This window comes from Scomber scombrus, chromosome 2 (genome assembly GCF_963691925.1).
Source record: "Scomber scombrus chromosome 2, fScoSco1.1, whole genome shotgun sequence".
Lineage (NCBI taxonomy): Eukaryota > Metazoa > Chordata > Actinopteri > Scombriformes > Scombridae > Scomber > Scomber scombrus.
In genome coordinates this window covers 13,058,979-13,078,940 of record NC_084971.1, presented here as the reverse complement: position 1 = coordinate 13,078,940, position 19,962 = coordinate 13,058,979, and the positions used below count along the sequence as shown (strand labels likewise).

The 19,962-nt window shown below is 40.2% G+C and overlaps 1 protein-coding gene across 4 annotated transcripts in view; it reads left to right on the top strand.

Annotated features, from left to right (window-relative positions):
* add3a (adducin 3 (gamma) a) overlaps window positions 1-19,962 on the top strand; it is a 105,514-nt gene that overhangs the window by 67,987 nt on the left and 17,565 nt on the right. For all 4 annotated transcript variants that reach the window (XM_062428065.1, XM_062428066.1, XM_062428067.1 and 1 more), the window contains 4 exons: window positions 2,492-2,736; window positions 13,678-13,816; window positions 14,493-14,644; window positions 15,228-15,308. In XM_062428065.1, the coding sequence (XP_062284049.1) occupies window positions 2,542-2,736; window positions 13,678-13,816; window positions 14,493-14,644; window positions 15,228-15,308 (567 nt within the window). In that variant the 5' untranslated portion in view covers window positions 2,492-2,541. The remainder of the gene's footprint in view (window positions 1-2,491; window positions 2,737-13,677; window positions 13,817-14,492; window positions 14,645-15,227; window positions 15,309-19,962) is intronic.

Sequence of the window (19,962 nt, the reverse complement as noted above, 5' to 3'; positions counted from 1 at the left end):
AACATCTTCAAATTGCTTTGTTTTCTTCAACCAACAATCCAAAACTCAAAGATATTTAGTTTACAATGAGATAAAACACATAAAAGCAGGAAATAATCCCATTGGAGAACCTGGAACCAATGAATATGTAGCATTTTTGCTGGGGAAAATTACTAAATTATTAATTGACTTTCAAAATAGTTACCAATTAATTTTTGATCAATGAATTGTTTCATCTCTAATGTCATGAATTGAGTTAATTTGTAATACCTTGTAAGGAAGTGCTGCTTGCTTTCTTGTATATTTAAATAGGTGTAGTAGCACTACATGCTGTGGATACACATTCATCCTCTTGGAAGGATTTCTTTTAACATACTGTTTATTTGGTCTGAGAACGACTTCTCTGTACACTGAGCTGTGTGACACTCCACTAATCTCAGACATCTTTTTAAGTGGCATTTGACCTGAATGAGTAGCTTAGTGGCATATGTCAAACCAAATCACCTCGACAACCCCAACAAAACGACTTCACAGCAGAAAAGGTCAAAAGTAGAGAAGCAGTCGTCTCTAGCAGAGTAACCCTTAAATTTCAATATGCCTGCTGTCAGATGGACACTGGGCTTTTCAAGGCGAAAAGCAGCGGGATCCCTTTCTTAAAGTCTTTCTTGCTTTCTCTCTCTCATTCCCCTCCGCTCTCCAAGCCAAGATGCCATCTGGTCCCATAAGCTCCGCCCCTCCCTAATACACCACCAGCTTATCCTCTGCTACTGCAACCACTGATGCAGTTTTATGTATTCTGACCGTCTATTCTTTTCTTTCTCTTTCTCCCCCTGAGTCCTCATCATTTTACCACTGCCAGGGAAGTTGGGTTGGTCACATTTGTTTGTTAGTTAGCATGACATGTCAAAAACTGCCACTAAAATAGGTATGATCTCAAGCGAAGATCCTGTTTAGTTTTTTCAAGAATGTAGATACACTAGTAGTAGATTGAGGATTTTGGTCAGTTCTTGAAAATAAAATCTCTGCCTTATTCTCATATGTATTTATTTTTGCCTGTATTGGCTATCCCCTGGCATGAGACAGTCGGTCACACTTGTTGCTTTTACTGTATCCTGCAAAGTGTTTGTCGTCATGCCAGCTGAACTGAAAATGTACAGTGGGAGAAAACCACCTCAACAGTCAAGGCCTGGATGTTCAAACAAAGCTGCTCCTGTCCTCCTTGTACTCTTCATTGGGCAGTGTGTCAGTGTGTCCTGATTACTGCCTACGTGCAGTAGTTTCCATTGTAAGTGTCTACAGTATGACACAATGTATTGAAGCCTGTTATTTGTGTCAAACCAAAGACCAGAACATGAACTTTACATGTCTGACAAACATGTTGTGTCACTCCATGTCTGTCATCTGCTGACAATAGAAGATTCATTATTTTACTTGTGAGTAGGAGTGCCATATGCCAGACATTTAACATCAGTGACAGAAATAAATCACTTTTTGCTTACCCTGTAGAGTAACTACTTGGATTAAAAGAATGACAACCATAATTTAACTAAACCCTGTGCGAGAGAGGAGAAATACATATTAAGCCTGGTTGTTGCTGAATGTTGTAGAAAACAATTGCAGCGGTTTGAACTGGTTAATCGCTGAGTGCCTGAAGCTGTTGCCTGGGGTCTCAAAAGACCTGCTTGGTCGAGTCCCCAGGTGCAGTCTTACATAAGGACGTTGCTATTTTTCTTCAGCCAATTAGGAAACAGCACAGGCTAGTATGACAACATGGCAGATTTCTGCACAACTCCCCAGGCCCCCTATCTCTGCCACTGCAGTAGTCAAAGATAACTCCAGATTCTCAGTTTCCTAGCTTGCTGTCTTCGTCATTTATTGATAAGTTTTACTGCAATCAATGTGAGCAACTCACTGTCACCATCATCCATTTCTTGTCAGGTAAACACAAACAGAAATCTAGCTAATCCACTTAATGCAGTGTATCAATGCAGACGTATTGGGGTATGCAAGTGCGTCATTGCTATGGAAATGGTCATCTGTGTCTCTGCGTATTGCTGCGATGTGAACGGCCCAATTTTAGAACGTATACAATCAGGCGTCTTGGATTCTTTCGCAAATTGTATCCAGTCTTGTTAAACTGGCCTTTAAACATAAGTGCTGTGTCCATTAGCGAAGGCTTTGTTGTTCCTGTGATATTTGTTCAGAATAATGAAACAAAAATGTAATTGATTAAAATAGGCATTGTGAAACTCTGTTTTGCAATTCTTCCCTTTTCCATTTTACCTTCTACAGGCAAGTCTGTTTTGTTTCCTGATGACTGAATTATTTGCATACCACATTGTCATGAGTGCTTTAGTTTGACTGCTGGTACATGTTGTTCTGTTCTCCACACTCCAGTATTTTGTGCTATGAAATACTGTGAAAATGTAAATATTCAACTGTTCCCACTTACCTTTCGAAGGATATGATTTGTACTCTAACCAATCCACCTGTCTGGTTTTCTTCCTCTCAGGTGAGAGGCAGAGCGGCAGCCATTGAGAGAGCGACTGAGGTGAAGCAGGCATGAGTGAGGACAGCCATCAGGGGGTTGTTACCACCCCTCCCACACCCGGTGGCGGGACCAAGGAGCGCTACTTCGACCGGGTCGATGTGAACGATCCGGAGTACATCAGAGCCAGGAACATGTCGCCCGACCTCCGGCAGGACTTCAACGTTCTGGAGCAGAAGAAACGCGTCACACAGATCTTACAAAGCCCCGTAAGTTAAAATAGAAAATGTCCCACCCAGAGAACATTTGTTTAAGAGAGACTGTAAGTTGAGTTATAGATAGAATGCACAAAGCAGAACTTGGTGCATGTCAAGATCTTTTCACATCACTGACTAACGTTTGAGTAATCAGTTCCCATTTACTCCAGCTGTCAGTTACTATTCCTCAACCCAGCAGTTTCTAACAAAGTTACATCAGTGTGTGCATGTGAGTTTTCACTTGTGTCCAGTGTGACTGATGTTGTGACACTGGCAAGTGAAACACAGCAGTCAGCTAAAACCCTGATACAACCACCAGCTGCCACACCCTCACCCGGGCTGCTGGAGCTCTCCAAGTTCCCTCCAGACAGCTCTCATGTTGGGTCAGGTTTTGCTGAAGTAAACAACTCTGTGAGCACACGGCATATTTCAACCAACACACATAATGTGTTTTGATTTTTGTTTCACTGCTAGCCAAGCTTGACTTAAGAGGTTTGAACCTATTTGGGACCACACATGCTAATTAATAAGACACTCATGGTTCTGCAAAGATAACATGTATTTGCACTTTGCAAAAGTTGAACACAAAACTAAACATGACAGAGTTAAGTTCACAGAGTTTATCTCCTCTTTGATTCCAAATGAAATTGCTTCCCTGACAGGAACTCACCAACAAACATTTCAATTAACTTAGAGACAAAGTCAAGCTCATGTAAAGACGACAGTGTTGTCCCGTCTCGCTGTTTGGTTTGTGCCCTTTGAACTGTTGCGTCATCTTTTGTGGAGATTGTACAACAAGCCCCCCGCTTTCCAGTTCTGCCCACACATTATTTGTTCTGCACTATTGACTCAAGGCTGGTCTCTGACTGAAGTGCTCCTAACTATTTACAATAGGATTTTACATTTTAGACGCGAGTGTGTTCATGTGTCTGTATATGTTTGTACTTTGACTTACTTTAAAGTGAGGACACTTTGTCGGCTTTAGAGGAGGCAGAGACAGATTTATGGTACAGTAAGGTAATGGATAAGGTTATATGTCACTTGGGTAGGGAATGTCATGAATGAATGTTCTTCATAAGTAGAGTAATACAAGCCTGGAAGTGTGTGTGTGACTGATATTGGGTAGTGGCTGCGGTGGTTTGGCCATTCTTTTTTAAGCTTTAAATTTGAGTCGCATTCTGCACATGCCCAGTGTGGTTTTCTTGGCATCCTGTGTTTTGTGCCAGATGTCTGGAAGGGCAGGAGCATGCTGCTGCTGATGTAGGTTACCATTTGATTGTGTGTGTGTGTGTGTGTGTGTGTGTGTGTGTGTGTGTGTGTGTGTGTGTGTGTGTGTGTGTGTGTGTGTGTGTGTGTGTGTGTGTGTGTGTGTGTGTGTGTGTGTGTGTGTGTGTGTGTGTGTGTGTGTGTGTGTGTGTGTGTGTGTGTGTGTGTGTGTGTGTGTGTGTGTGTGTGTGGGCCTGATAAATTGTTGTTGTTTTTTTTATTTTGTCCTTTCAGGATATTTTTGTTGGAAACACAAACTTCTGAGTAGTTATTTCCTCTAAGACAGTTGCACAACACACATTGAATTCAATGACTAGCTGACCGTCGAGAGTAGTCTTTCAGTAGCACTTTCAATCTCTTCTAGTTCTTGTGACTCTTGATAGGTTTTCTTGGCCTCAACTCATGGTGAAAATCATTTTTTTGTTTTTTTTTTTTAATATATGAAACTGTAGGGAGGTTTTATTTAAGACAATACACAAGTTCAATATTTTACCAATTCTATTATTGTAGCTACAATCAATATTTGTATTTTAGCAAAGGATACAATGTGTCACCCAAGTCCCAAGTTCCATTCAGATCTAAGAGTGTTAATATCTTTCAGCTCCTGAACTGCTTTGGTTCAGACTCACAGTTCTCATTACAGTCAATTGGAGTAAAATAGCTCTAATAAAAACGTACTAAACACTACCTGCCCAGCACCAAACAGCAGTCAAAGTTAGCAATTAGCTGGTGAACATATAGTATAGCATTTAGCAGGTAAAAAGACAGATATTTCCCTCAGAAGTTGATGGGGAGCAAAATCGAGTTAAAACGAGAGTGAATATTGAACTTATATTTGTCAGGTGAACAGAAACACCACTTTATAATGAATAAATGAATAGGTTACCCACCGTCATTATTTACCATTACATCACACTGAGAGCGCCTTTAGCTCTCCCTGTGTGTCACACTTGTGGTCATGCAGTGGTATGTATATTATTCCCGCTTGATGCGGTTTTGAACGTGAGCCAACCAGCTCTCAGTCAGCAGTAACAGGTGGCTCCCTGTGGGCCGCAGAGTGTTTCCAGCCCTGATCAGGACAGTTGGCCGCTCAGCATCGGCTTACTCTTATTCAACTACCACAACAATAACAAGTGGACACATGTGCTCTCTCTCTCTCCTATCGTCTGCATTTATTCTCATTCTTTCACAGCATTTTGCTCTCTCTCTCTCTTATGTTCAGCTCTAACAAACATAACGTGTGTCCACACATCTGCCTGCCTCTCTCTCGCACTCCCTTCTCTTCCTCCCTCCCTCTTTTCCTCTTTCTTTCGCTTTTCTCTCTGTTTGTTTTTATTCCAGTGTTATGGGACTAGTGGCGGCTCCAGATTACATGTTCCTAGCACTCAGATGGCAGGTTGTATTTAAAGTCAGACCAATATAGACCAGGCAGGACAGAATCAACTCAGCTGACTTCATCCACCCATCTCATTCATGCATCTGTGTTTACCTTTGGAAGTCAACGCCTACAGCTAAATTTCAAACGATTTCAGGGCTTTTTTTTTTTTTTTACCAGATTGTTAGGTCTGGATTTACAGAAGTACGGACACTTAAAGCATATTGATTTATTTGACTATTAAGTGTTACATGATGAAGGAAGGAAGAAGATGAGGAAAAGGATTTTTAAAGAGGCTTGTGGTGGTCATGTTGGTTGAGACAAGGCCTGTTTTATATGACATGCAAGGGTTGAAATTTGCCTTGAGCTGATTTGTGAGCCACACTGAGGTGGTTTCTTTTAGTGCATTCCATATGCAAGAACGCACTTAGATACAGATTTTGGCAGCAAATCTAAGTCTCATGATGTCATGGTTGGTAAATAATCATATTAATTTGTTATAGTGTTAAATTATGTGGTTAAGCGTCTCTCTGTGGCTGCTGGGAACTGTTTCCGTGACTTTGATTGCGACCCAAAAAGTCAAAAGGTCAAAACCCCTCAGAAGCACAAGATTAAATCAGATGAAATTGAATTTGAGTTGTACTTGCACATGCTGCTTCTATTTTCTGCATCTCCGCTCATCTTGCTTTCTCCCCTGCTATTAGGTTTTCTCCTCCTCCCCTCTGCACTTTTCCAGCATGTGGCACAGTTTGTTCATCATCCGTAGAAATGACTTACCAATACCTTGTGGTAAATTTACTCAGCCTTATTTGCATTAGTTCTGTGGTTCTCTGAGGAAGTGCACATATTCTCCTCTTCCTCTGCCACTTGCTAGAAAACACAAGTGGATAATTTATGGTGCTTTGGTTGGTGTTGCTGAGAACCCCCCCGTGTGAGGCAAATGTCATGGCTGCTCTCTATTATGTTTTTCGTTTTTCTTTTTAGAGTCCCGAACGTCTCATTTGATAGAACATTAGTGGTTGAACTCACTCCAGAGATTATTTTTTTTAAAACCGCTGCTTCTCCCCTCAGAGCCACGTCTCGGCAGATGTGTTTCAGTTTGGCATTTCACATCATCTATTGGGTGCTGAACTTAGCAAAAACTCCAGCGGTGAAGCAGTGCCCTCAGGGTTAGAGGGTAACATAGTGAAATGTTACTAAGTCCACTTTAGATCATGTGCAACCTCAAAAGGGAAGGCCAAAAGTCTAAAGAATCCCCTTGGTGAGTATAAGCTTTAGCCTTGTTTCTCTTTCTGGAAACTCAAATTGACATTTTCAATTTAAAATCAGAGACAGAAATGTTTTTGTCTCTAAGCAAAATAACTGTAAAGATTTGTTTTCTTGTAGAAACTGGTGCATGAACATATTTTCAACTGGGAATGTGCCAATCCAATATTCCAGATCAATGTCAATGCAGATACTGGCCCTATTAAGCTGATCGAGTATCAACCACAGCCTGAACAATCCACATTATATACTGATTTTGATTCTTTATTATGGTCATAAATTCAGTCTTTCTGCAATCTGTTCCAGTGAAATGCTGAAAGAGTTGTTTTAATGTTACCCTACATTAAAATGATTCCAGTTAGACCTTTTAGGTTGGACAAAATGAAACACCACAACATTTTTGACCAAATACCTCATTATGTAGGGATGACTATTGGAACACAATATAAATATTCACACAATTAGAATTTGAATAAATAATCATCATTAATATGGATATAATGACTAAGTGGGTAAAGACAAATAATACAACAGCTAGAACAGTTTGGTAAATTCAGGAAATTATATCACTCGACTGTAATGCAGCCATTAAAACCAGGAAAAGACAACACTGATGCCATATCACGATATTATGATATCAACAGTCTCATATCATGATATCAATAATACAGCAATATTGCCTAACCCTAACTCCAGTGAGGAATCATTGTGGTAGCATTGCACAGGTATCTGATTAATAGATGAGATCAGTGTGAATGATCTCCTCTTGCTCCACATTTTGTGCCGGGGTGAACAAGTGCATCCTCAAGAAAAAGGGCATGGAGTTTATGCAGAGTATTGAGACGTCACAGCCGCAGTGAGGGGACCAGTTTCACTGAAGCACACTCTGAGGTTAGATGGGGGGAAATCAATAGCATTGGCAAGCTTGCCAGGCAGGCACTGCACTGCTTTGTAGCTCTGTCACGTTGGCAGTTTGAAAGAACAGCATTGTGCTAACATTACTGGAGGAGGCTATTTGAGTGTATGGCTGAAATTACAGACCTCACCTGGTCTCTGCATGTGTCTGTAAGATTTTAGGGAAAGTGTGCGTGTGCGTGAGTGTTTGCCTTTTACATAGCCATGTCTTTTCAAGTATTTTCACTCCAAATATGTTTGGAGTGTTATACTAACAATCTGGTTTAGTTTGTTTAATGTTGTTTAATGCAATTTGAGCTTAGAGAGTATCACCAAGATGCCTAAAAATGCAGGTCACTATGTTCTTTCAGGTGAATGTAATCTTATCCAGCTGCAGGATATGACCTCAAAATACAGTGTTAATGGGTAAAGGAAAATTGATTTTCAGTACAATAGCTAGAGCATAACCTAAGCCCTCTCTATTAAAAAGATACTTTGACTAGATTGTTTTCAACCCTAAACAATGACCAAAATGCACTTAATTAAACACAACAGCTTAATTTCACATGACAACACAAGCGTGTGAGGTAATGCTGAAACCATCAGGAGTGACACACACTTCTTAGATCCGGCACACAAGCACAGATGAGCAGGATCAGCTTCCAACAAAGTCATAAAAAGTGTTGCCTTCCTTTCCCACAGGATGACGTACAGCAGTTCAAGTGTCACCTGTATCTGCAACAATAAGTGCAGCAGAAACAAGGGAATCACAACAAAAGGAAACGTCTCTGGAAGTCTGATGACACAAGTTCTTGGAAGACTAGAAACTTCCTGTGATAGTAAGAGTTTGAAGGAAACCTTTAATTGTTACTTGGGGACTTTGACTCAGATAATCTAAAATATACATATAACAATGTATTTTTGTCCAGTATCCACCCAAGAGTAAACTGGGGATAGTGCCCTTTTCAGGAAGCATCTGCTCTGATGTAATGTCCTTGACGGTGGCGCTTGACTGCAGCTTACTCTGACTGCCTTGTAGAAGCAACAAAAAGTACATTACATACGCACATTTATAGTAAATAATGTATGAAAAAGCCACATTTAGTCTTTTTTGCCTCAGACTGACCACTACAGGATTTGACTCGTCAGCTAGAGTCGGACAATCTGCATGTGAACTCAATACTCTCAAGATCACTGCAGTCCCATTTTGAAAGATTAGCTTTTGCCATTTAAAAGCAGTCACGGAAACACTTCCTCATTTCTCTGATTGGATCACATTTTTCCTCCAGTAAGTGGAGAGACCTGCTTAGTCTGGCTGCCTGTCAGTGATTTTAATCTGACAGGATACATGATGGACATTTGAGTTATTTTTCACTCCAGAGGTCAATGTGAGGTAACTGTAATGACGTGACTTCATTTTCAAGATGGAGCTAACTTTGCTTCATTGGCTTAAAGTGGGATTGCAATCATAAGGCGAGCAGGCATGCCACAGCAGTTAAAAACACACTTGATATTTTTATTGCTGCAGTTGTGATGGGTTTGCCAAAATATGAATGATACGATCCACTTTTAGGCCCCTGGGATTAATCTGTTTAGATGATGGGAATCAAATCCCTGCTGTCATTATCTTCTTGGGAATGCACATACACAAATTGTAGAGCAGATGCCTGCTAGTGAATGGTTTCTGTATGTGTGTGTTTATATGTGCATGAGCTTTTAAAAAGGTTTCATTTCAAATGGCTCCAAGTTCAGTGTAGAAGGGGTTTGTCATATGAAACTAATTTGATGGTATTTTAAAAAGAATAGGTGATTCTGCATGTAACCCACCTCAGCTCTTACTGTTAGTGGTAAAGACTGGGTGATACAGATATATTTCGTCAGTGCACCAATTACCTTGTGGACCAGCAAAATCAAAAGTCTAGACCCGCTATAGGAGAAAGGGGTATTAGCAATTTGCATTTAGTGACAGAATAAAGGACTCTCACAATCAACAGGTGAGTTTATGCATGTTGTATTGACTTGACCAAAAATAAAAAATAAACAAAATAAAACAAAATGTCAATAACACATGAGATTACAGTTTACAAAAATAAATCCCAGATCAGTGAAAGTATCACAGTTCTTTGATTGGTTGGCTCGCCACAACCACTGAGATTCCCCTCTACCTTACAAAACAGGAAAAATCCCAGTAGAAGAAGTCTTCATACAAATCTTCAAACCAGGGGACCATTCAAAGGAAGGAACCAAGAAAAGAAAAGACCCAGCCTATATAGGCCAGAAATAGGTTACTATAGTATTTTCATACACAAAATATACCTTTACATAAAAATATATGCATATAAACACACATATATAACATATGTACATCATAATATTGTTCCTTAATGATCATTATAACTATTCTTACTGTCCATAAATTTAACTGAACATACTTTTGATATTAACATGAAACAAAATGGTTAACATTTCTTCTCTGTTCATCTTTCTTTTACCGCCACTCACTCACAGAAAACACAGAGTAAGAGTAATGTAAATAAAACACTGACATATAACCAATGTTTCTTTTCTTTTTAAAACACAACATACATACATTTAATGTCCTGTTAATCCATATTAACACTAGCAAATGCACATTTTACACCATTACTGAGACTAATGTCAGTAAAGTTTACTCACCAGAGGCTCAATCATATATACACACACATCCTCTGCAGATCACACAGCTCTCATCAGTCCAGATATCACTTTAGAAGAAGCAGGGACATGGGAGTTCAGCAATATGTATTTCTTTTAGAAATGAAATTTAGCAAGGTTCCCATGTGGCTAATAGTTTAAGCTAGCGCCACGGCTGCTAATAAACAAATCACGTTTTTCTTTGCAGAATAGACGGTCCACTATAAATCCACGGTAAGGAAAAAATAAGGATTTGGCTCTCTGCGCCGATTAAAGCAGGGATAAACCAGAATATCTTGCTCTCTTGCACAAATATTAAATGATCTGTAGCAACAAAATCAGCATGCGGTCACCTCAACGACAGTCCAGCAAAGAGAGCCAGAAAGAAAACACACGGTGACACGTACACCCTGACGGTGTCTGATTGGCTACATTACATCATGTGAACTCCCTCATGTCACCTGAATCTTGTACACTTTAAGAAAAGCACATTCACCACACTTTGAAATTAAATAAAACACCCTTTTTGACAGATATAAATGAATGTGTGTACATCATTATTTTTCCTATTTATTGACACATTTTAAGATTTTAAATCATAAATCCTATTTACTCATCTGTCACATAAAAGTATGAATTTATTCATTTAACTAATAACTGGACTTCTAATAAGGGCCTAGTAACCTGGGTTACATGCACCTGGGTGTTTATTAACAAATGAGGTTTTCCTTTTTTTGACCATCACCTGTACTGTTGGTTAACTCTCAGTGGCTTTGTTCGCGACCACAGCAGGCAGCTGTTTTCAGCTAAGAAGCTCTGATAAACTGACTGTACATTACCCGGCACCAAACAGCAGACAAACAAAGTTAGTGACCAGCTGGTGAACACAGTGGGGCATTTAACAGCTAAAGGCCCAGATATTTCCCTCAGCAGTTAGTGGAGACCAAAACAGAGAGACAGTGTCAAGCTAGCAAGAATCCTTCAGCACAGACCCAAAACAAAGACTTCTGTAGTTGAGCCAGGAATCTGTCTGATAGCCTGATCGAGCTCTGGCTCCAGTAAACCGTGCTTTAAGCACTGTGACTCTAATGTCAATGTGATGGCACAACAGTCTCTGAATAAGGAAATGGCCAGAACAACAACAACAACAACTGAAAAAACACCCTCTGATACACCACTGTCAGACATCCGCAACAAGCCTATTACCACAGCAACCTCGCCACCAGGGACGGAGGAATGTCTGGCCAGGGTTCAGAACCAGCGGTGCTCCAGGACAGAGGGGGCTGCTCCCTCCACTTTTAACAAAACACCCCCACATGGGCATAAAACCAAAGGCCCTAATGGAGAATGGAAAGACACTAATGCATGGAGACTAATGGATCATCCCATGGGGTTACATGAGGGGATGTGGGGGAGCACAGACAAGGGGAAGTGTCAGAGATGTTTTTGAGCTCTATTGGGAGTCTGTTGACTGTTGCATAAGCACTGAGATGAAATAAAGGCATTAATATTGAATGTTTGCCCTACTAGAGGAGAGTCATCATGTGGAAATGTCATGGCCTATTTTCACTCTCACAGTGTCAATATAGATATACCAAGAGGATATTCACACTACACACTTAAACATAAAATAACCGAACACGCAGGATTCAGGAGTCAGTTCATATTCTTTGTTGTACATGATAGAGAACAACATGGTTGAACAGGGGGAGAAAACATAATTGAGAAGGGTCAGTAAATGTAGAGTTAACATTCAATAGTGTCTGAGAAAGAAACTAAAATTCTGTCAGTGGCTGATTCAGACCCAAAGCTGTATGCTCCCCAAAAAAAAGGAATATCATAAATATGTGTCTATTACACATGATATGATGTTATAAGATGTTAGTAAAGCTTGCAGATGTTTGATACCTCATTTTGCGGTTGTGTTTTAGGTTTGACATCATATACAATTGGTTGGGAGGCAGCTATTAAAATATACCAGTACATTATTATTAAACTACAATTAACCACAGCAACAGTACATTTTCCTCATGTTGTAATACAATTTAAGTTCAACATGTGAAACAGGAATAGCTTACTTGGCTGATGCAGCTATGCCAGGTTGATTAATAGTGCTCATTTGATAACATAATTTAACATTATGAACTGGAAAAACCGGATGAAACTAACATTTTATCTGAAGTGAGATCAAACAGACAGATAGCCTAACCACAGCTTGTATGATATGCATACATGTTGTCTGTTTGGGTCCTTGTCTTGAAAATCCTCTGTGCTGGTCACAGCTTTAATAACATTAGCCGATAGAGAAAGGTGAGCGTGCCCCCTGAGAGGTTAGCAACCTTATTAAGATTATCAGCAGCTATACATACAGTATTAAATCCTCTGCAGCCTGAGCTTGACTGCATGATGAATACAACATGTTTGGAGTAGTTACTGTTCATATCCTGCATTTGCAGCTGTCCCTGATCTGATACTGTATGTTGTGATGTTTGTGTTTATTGAGAAGTCTTTTGATTTCAGTTTGAACATTTGATTTACGAACCGTTGCAAGACGAAGGAAATTGAAAGCATAACATCATACTCTACTTAATGTGATGTAATCCAGCCAGCTTTGTGTATGCAGTATTTCATTAAAGCATGTTAGTATATACTGTATTGTGTCGGTGGATTCAACAGATGACTGTAGTCTGGACAAGAGGATTAGCCTCACACACACTCACTCTCTCCCAGTGACATCAAGCAGCCAATCGTAACACAAGCCAGCCAGCCAATCCTGATCACTGTTGTTGGGTAGCTAACCTATTGGGATTCAGCTTCGTAGAGCACCTTTAGAACCATTTAGATTGACGCCCGAGGAGCAAGTGTAATCTGTGATTAACTTGCCCCTCTCATTCTTCCTCTCTTTACTCCCGATCTTCATGTCTATATTTTTATTTTTTAAATCCACTAAAGTAGCTTTGCATGATTCTCAGTTTTAAAAAACACTCCTTATTTATCTTATACTGGTCCTTTATGCAGCCCTTCAGTTCAGCCTCTGTCTCTTAACAGGCAGATTTAGCTCCTGTTTGTTAGAGTCCCCCCCCCCCACTGTAATCTCCCCCATCATCACACTGTCTTTTCATTTTCGTTATTTCATAGCAGGTCAAGAAAGTTTGTTATGTCTTAACTAGGTTCTCTATCTGCAAAGTGAGACAAATTAATCCCACCTAACCATTATTGCTGCATGATACCAAACTGAAATGTCCAATCTTGTAACTCAGAGTACAGTCATCAAAGGCTTTGTGTGCATTTGAATGATGATAAAGGGTTTTCAGGTTTGATAATACGCAGTTAAAAATAAAGAGATAAATATTTATCCACAGTCTTTTTTTAGGGAAGTCTGAAGGTTACAAGTGTTTTGCACATTGCCTCATCTCATGGTTAAATGTCTCCTCTCTTAACATTTTCTTTCTCTCTTTCTGTCTCTCCTTCTCTCTCAGGCCTTCAAAGAGGAGTTGGAGAGTCTGATCCAAGAGCAGCAGCGGAAGGGGAACAACCCCACTGGCCTGCTGGCCCTCAGACAGATCGCTGACTTCTTCATGGCCAGCTCAGTGGCCGGTTTCAACACTTCCCCCCTCAGTGAGTACTCGCAGCTCTGTGGCCCGTTACCCCGGGCAACCAGACACTAACATTCAGCGGGACATGCCATCCTTGCCCGGGGTGTAACCACTCTGAACTGCTCTCAAAAACAAAACAAGGCATCAGTATTTGAAGACAGGAGATCCATACCCAAACACGGGCTTTGTTCACTTAAGAGCGTAAATACCGACTCAACCCCCAGACTCCGGAAGAGCCATGCATATTTCACTGGTTTTTGATCCTAGAGTTCTGTCCAGAAGTCCATATGTGAAGTCTGCTTCCAATCACAGCACTGGAATGCACAACTAATGCTGAATTACACGTCAAAGGCAGAACAGCAGTTCAGTTCGGCTCTTCCTTAAAATATACCTGCAATGTGTACATGTATGCAGGTGTTGGCAGTAAACGAAGTATTAAAAGATGGAGTGCTTGAGACAGATGTATCAGATACATCATTAGATAAAAAGACAGATGTTGGGTAGTGGTTGTGTCTGTCTGTCACTGTTGCCAGTAGTAACTTAAAGAATAGAACATGGCTGTATATTACTGATATTGCTTGTGGAAGACGTTAGGTGCAACTGTAAAGCATAGAGTATGCATGCAACACACAATTGAACTGAATTTGTTGTTGTAGACTTAAATGCAAACCACACCCTATCTTTTTACGATACAACAGGTCTGGGGATGGTCACTCCCATTAACGACATGTACGGAGTGGAATCCACCACAATGGTGAAAGGAGAGAAGCAGACACGCTGTAAACTGGCCAGCCTCTACAGACTGGTGGACCTGTTCAGCTGGGCTCACTTTGCCAGCTCCTACATCACAGTAAGACGCCACAAAAAGAGAACCACTGCATTTAGAGCTGAAGTGTTGACAGTAGTGGACTGTGTCTGAAGTCACTCCCTATTTTGATTGTAATGCTACACAAAGTGCCCCTCAAAAACTCACACAGTGGAACAAAAATAGTGTCCAAGCAGGGCATGTATACTACTTTCTTCTAACAATCCCACAATGCAATATGTCCATAGCTTTATAGATGGATAAATTACAGTAGTGTGACACAATACCTGTGAAAGATGCCATAAAATAATCAAATAGTCAATTTGAGTGTACTGCTCACTATGTAGGGATTAGTAACTGGTTGAAAAAGACTGTGATTTCAGACAAAGCCATGGTTGTTGACAGCAATAAGAATAGACAAACTGTTTCATTTGCTGAGGTTTAATCAGTGAATTGTCTGAAAAATACAAGACAGATTCTCTTTTGACATATCGCACACTTGACTTTTGATCAATAAAGTTAACAAGAGTAACAAGAATAGTAAGAATTAAAGTCAGATGGGTCAGATTGGAGTTCATTTGATTCCGCAAAAACAGAGGTGATTTTGTTGGTCTTTCTTTCTTTCTAGGGCCGAGTCAGTAAAGAGCAAGACCACATCCTCATCATCCCCAGAGGACTGTCATTCGCTGAGGCATCCGCAGCAAACTTGGTAAGAAGCATGAGCCACTATGGCCTCATCCCAGCATAGTAATTTAGTTATGAAACCAGCCTTAAAATATGTACAATACAATCAGAATCAGATGAGGCTATCTGATTTAACTGGATAAAAATATAATTGGTTTAACAGCTAATAGGGCTCGGCGATGTCCAGGATTTGGACGATCGGCGACGTTCAAAGCAAAACATCGTGATGACCGATGGCGATGTCTGCGGCGGCGGGGGCGGGGGGGGGTCGATCTAATAAGCGGCAACACAGAGCTTTGCTCTCGCACGTGCTGCATTTATAGTTACACAAACACACACGCGCTGTCACTCTAGTGCGCACTCTTGCTCGTTCACTTCAGATTCCGGGACAATACGTCTAATTTGCGGGCGTCATGGAGACGCTATCAATATGTGGGAGACTGCTGCGCACGCGGGGGGCGGCGGCACATGGACATGTGGTGTCCATCGGCGATGTGGTGTCCATCGGCGATGTGGTGTCCATCGGCGATGCCTGACAGTCATCGCCGATGGACGATGGCATCGTCCATCGGACCAACCCTAACAGCTAACAGCACAAGCAAGTATTAATAGGGTTTTGGCCCATAGTGAACAGAACTAATGTTTTCCCACCTTCCTTCATCAGCCATTTACCACCTTTTCATTATCTTCCTTGAATTGTATGTGGGGGTAAAAATAGTCCATGAACTTCTTGTCAGTGTTTACACAACAGCCACCGTCCCTCTCCCTCTCCTCATACATTGTGTCACTGGCTCCTCTCATATTGACACTAGTCCCCTTTCCACTCCCCTGCTTGCCCGTTTCAAGTCAGCAAATACAGTAGTTCAGGTTGATTGTCTGCCTAGTTTCGGTTCAAAGAGTGCACATATTGTCACGAAGCTGGGCGTGTCATGTCAATAGATGCGTAATAATGTGTGTAATAATCTGTTGTCAACCCTGTTTCCTCCCGCCTTACATTCAAACTCCCTCTAATTCTGTTTATTATATGCTTTAGGATATTGTTTTTTGGTGTAATCCATAAAATATTAAATGTGGAAAACATTAACTGACACTAAATAACAAGAATACCAACTTGCACAGAGATAATATATTTCTGGAATGTTCTTTATATTTCTAGTGGATGTGGTTTGTTTGATATTTATGAAGCATAATTATTCAACCAAACTGACCCACACAACTCTCTGCCTTAATTTGCTTTTTGTGTTTCGTGCCAAAGTTTGCTTAAAATTCAGTTGACACTTAAATCACATCTTCTGTCTTTTGCTTTCCTCTGTTCTCTCTGCTTTGTACCTCTCTTAAACATCTGTGCAAACATTACACACAAACACCTGTGTTCTATAGCTGCAGGTGAGGGTTGTCAGCTGGATGTAGAAGATGATGTACTTTTTGTCCTGCCCCAGTTGACCCATTCTGTATACACATACTAGGAGCAGTGGACAGCAGCAGTGCAGTGACTGGGGACCAAACCCAGTGGGTTTTTTAGCAGTACCTTAGTCAGGGGCACTGAGAGGAGTGTAAACCCTAACATGCATGTCTTTGATTAAGAATAAAGATTAAGAGTAGCCATATTGCTTACACACATTTCACTGTTTGACCTGCAGGAGTGTCGGCAAGCTGAGAGATTGAATGAAACTCGGCTGAAATTCAGTTCCAGCTGGTAACCTGATTTCTGCTGCTGCCTCATAGCAAAGCCTGAGTTCAATTACCAGTGTTTTCAATGTCCTTCAGGCAAAGTTTGTTGCTGCGCCTTGTTGGCATTCCTGAATGGCTTATTTTCTGTCCAGCAAAGACAGTCATTTACCAAAACTACATTCACAACAATATCTTTTACAAGCTATTCTCAAAAGAAAAGTAGCTGCATAAGTTACCAGAAAGTACACTGCAAAGTTTCATCTGGCAGGAGAAAATTGTTGTTAAATTTTATTCTAATGTAACATAAAGTTCAGAAAAGATGAAGCCAAGATCTACATGTTGAGCAAAAAACAAATGACCCTGTCTCAGACATGCAAAGTTATTTTTTGTTTATATGTAAGTTAAAGACTTCTGAGGTTAAATTACCTAATTTCATTTCTTCTCAGAATAATGAGATGTGGCATATTACGTTAAAAAACAATGACATGTCTGTATAACATGGTTTAACTTTACAGCACCAAATAGCTGTAGCTGCAGTAGTTAGCTGCCTCAAAATATCCAGATGTTGTACAGTCCCTTCTGTAAGTGCCTAGCTCTCTCTGTTCAGCATGTACTGTAGTTGCAGTGATGTTACTACGATTTTGAATATAAAGCATAAAAGTTTTATTCAAAAAATATCTTACAAAGATAAGCAGATCTATGCTGTAATTGCACACTCACATAGATGTCCAAACTTTGGGTGCGGTAACAGCTTACCTAACACAATCCACCACTGATTCACACAGCTGCTTTCTAGCTAATTGTAGTTTTAACTGAATGTTATGATGGAGTTGTCATACCTAGATTAATCACAACATCCACAACACATCAGATGTCAGGAGAAATTATGTAGTATTATGTAGTCTGCCACTTTCAGACTTCTAGTCTATGTTTTGATGCCAGTCTGTCTATGTCGTGTTTGTCTCCCATCTCTTCCCCTTCATCTCCCTCAGTCTGTTTCGAATCCACTGGTCTCTATAGTAACACAGCTGAGTGTTTAGAGACATGAACAAATTGATTAAGAGAAACTATCCATGATGAAGAGTGTGAGAGGTCATGTTAGGGTGAACTAGGTTGGAGGCTCTAGTGCCAGAGAAAGGCAGAGGTCTAGTTAGCTTTGGTGAGCTTCCATCTGCCTCATCCTCTCAGTATCTGTGTCTTAGCTCCAAGGTGAAGGAGATGTCATTCCAGTTCACAGAGGAACTGGTCGATCTCTCAGGATAAGGTTCATATTTTAGTTTAGTTGATGCTGCTGCAGAATGAATATAAACATGCTCTTCAACAAAACCACATTTAACAACAACAAAAAAGACATTTCAATGAATGCTTTAATGTATAATGTTGCATGCACACAAAACAACCACACTTTAAATGTAATCTGAGCTTTGATCAGTTTAAAATCAGGGGTCAAAATCTAATTGCTCAGTTTAATTGCTTAATTTGAATGATCCTCTCAGCCGCCCAGGAACCTCCTATGGGGTCCTGCTATACTTTTACATTTATTATCAGCCTTTTTAAAAAACACCTAGTCAACATCCAACAAAGTCGCATTTCAGATTGTTCCTGACACGTACTTTGGCATCTTTTAATATTTAGAAGTGCTGTGGGCTGTGGGCCTCTTAACCGTAGAGCAGTTTGACTGAAAGGCTGCTGCAGAGTGAGGGAACCACAAACTGAAGGACACAAGAGGATGAACAGATACTGTAATGGACATGTGATGTAACCTAATCAATATTCGATCGTCTGGCAGCTGGCAATGACTGTGTATGTGTGTGTAGGCAAAGATGGAGGTTAGTTACGCTCGGCTGGTGCCATTCATTTCCCTCTGCTGGGTGAAAGATCAATAAACAGTCCTTCATTTAAACAAAAGGCTGAGTACCATTTTGGACAGGTCTGAGGATTTTCAGACTGGGTTGACCCATCAAGCTGTCGGCCTCACAAATACCATTTTAAATTAAGATCAGTCCTTAGTGAAGCTCCGTATGGATAAATAATTTCATTTTACAGAGGCTAATATCTGAGTTTCTGTTGTGATACCAAAAATATTCTTACTTTATGAATATAAACATGCTCTTCAACAAAACCACATTTAACAACAACAAAAAAGACATTTCAATGAATGCGTTAATGTATAATGTTGCATGCACACAAAACAACCACAAAAAACATATACTAAAGAAATCCAATGTAGAACTTTGTAGAGTATTCAAGCAAGCAATAATGACTATCAAAGAATACGTAGACAAAATTATTATGTGAAATGACTGGTTTCACTATCACAATTTGATCCATTCAGTCCCATAACATTTGGAAATTCTAGAAGAGGCACACAATTAAATTATTTTATCCCCATTCAAGTTAGCAGAGAGCTAACTAGAAGCTGGCGGGAGTCTCTGGTGCACATGCTCTGCCCATGGAGCATTCAACCAGCCAATGCAGTAATGTCAGACCAGACACCAGATTTAAGAGCTCTGTATACTTTGAAATACAGGGATATTTACATGGCAGTGATGTGCTTAATCAGCATTGTGCGAACTCGTTTGGCAAGTGCTTGAATGTAACGGATGTTCATTTATCTGTTAAAGTTCTGCACTGCAGGTTTAAATAGAAGAATGTTAATGTGACGCTGTACGAAGCTACTATTATGACTGCATTTAATTTCATGGTGACTTTGATATCGTCTTCTTTTATTATGCAAACTAAATCATGGTTAAATATACTAATAATGTACAAATGTATCAAGAATGGTAACTCAATACAAAAAACTACTTACAGTTGGATCACACCTTTGATTTGTGTATGAAGGCCAAAGCTGCTCCTTGGATGTAAGATTACTTGTCATACAGGTTCATAGTTTCCTCACTGTTTTACATCATTAGCCACCACAGCAGTCCCTCCTCAGTGCCTCTTTTCTTTAAAATCTCCTGTAACACTCAGCTATTCTCAAAATGCAGCAGAAGCACATAAGT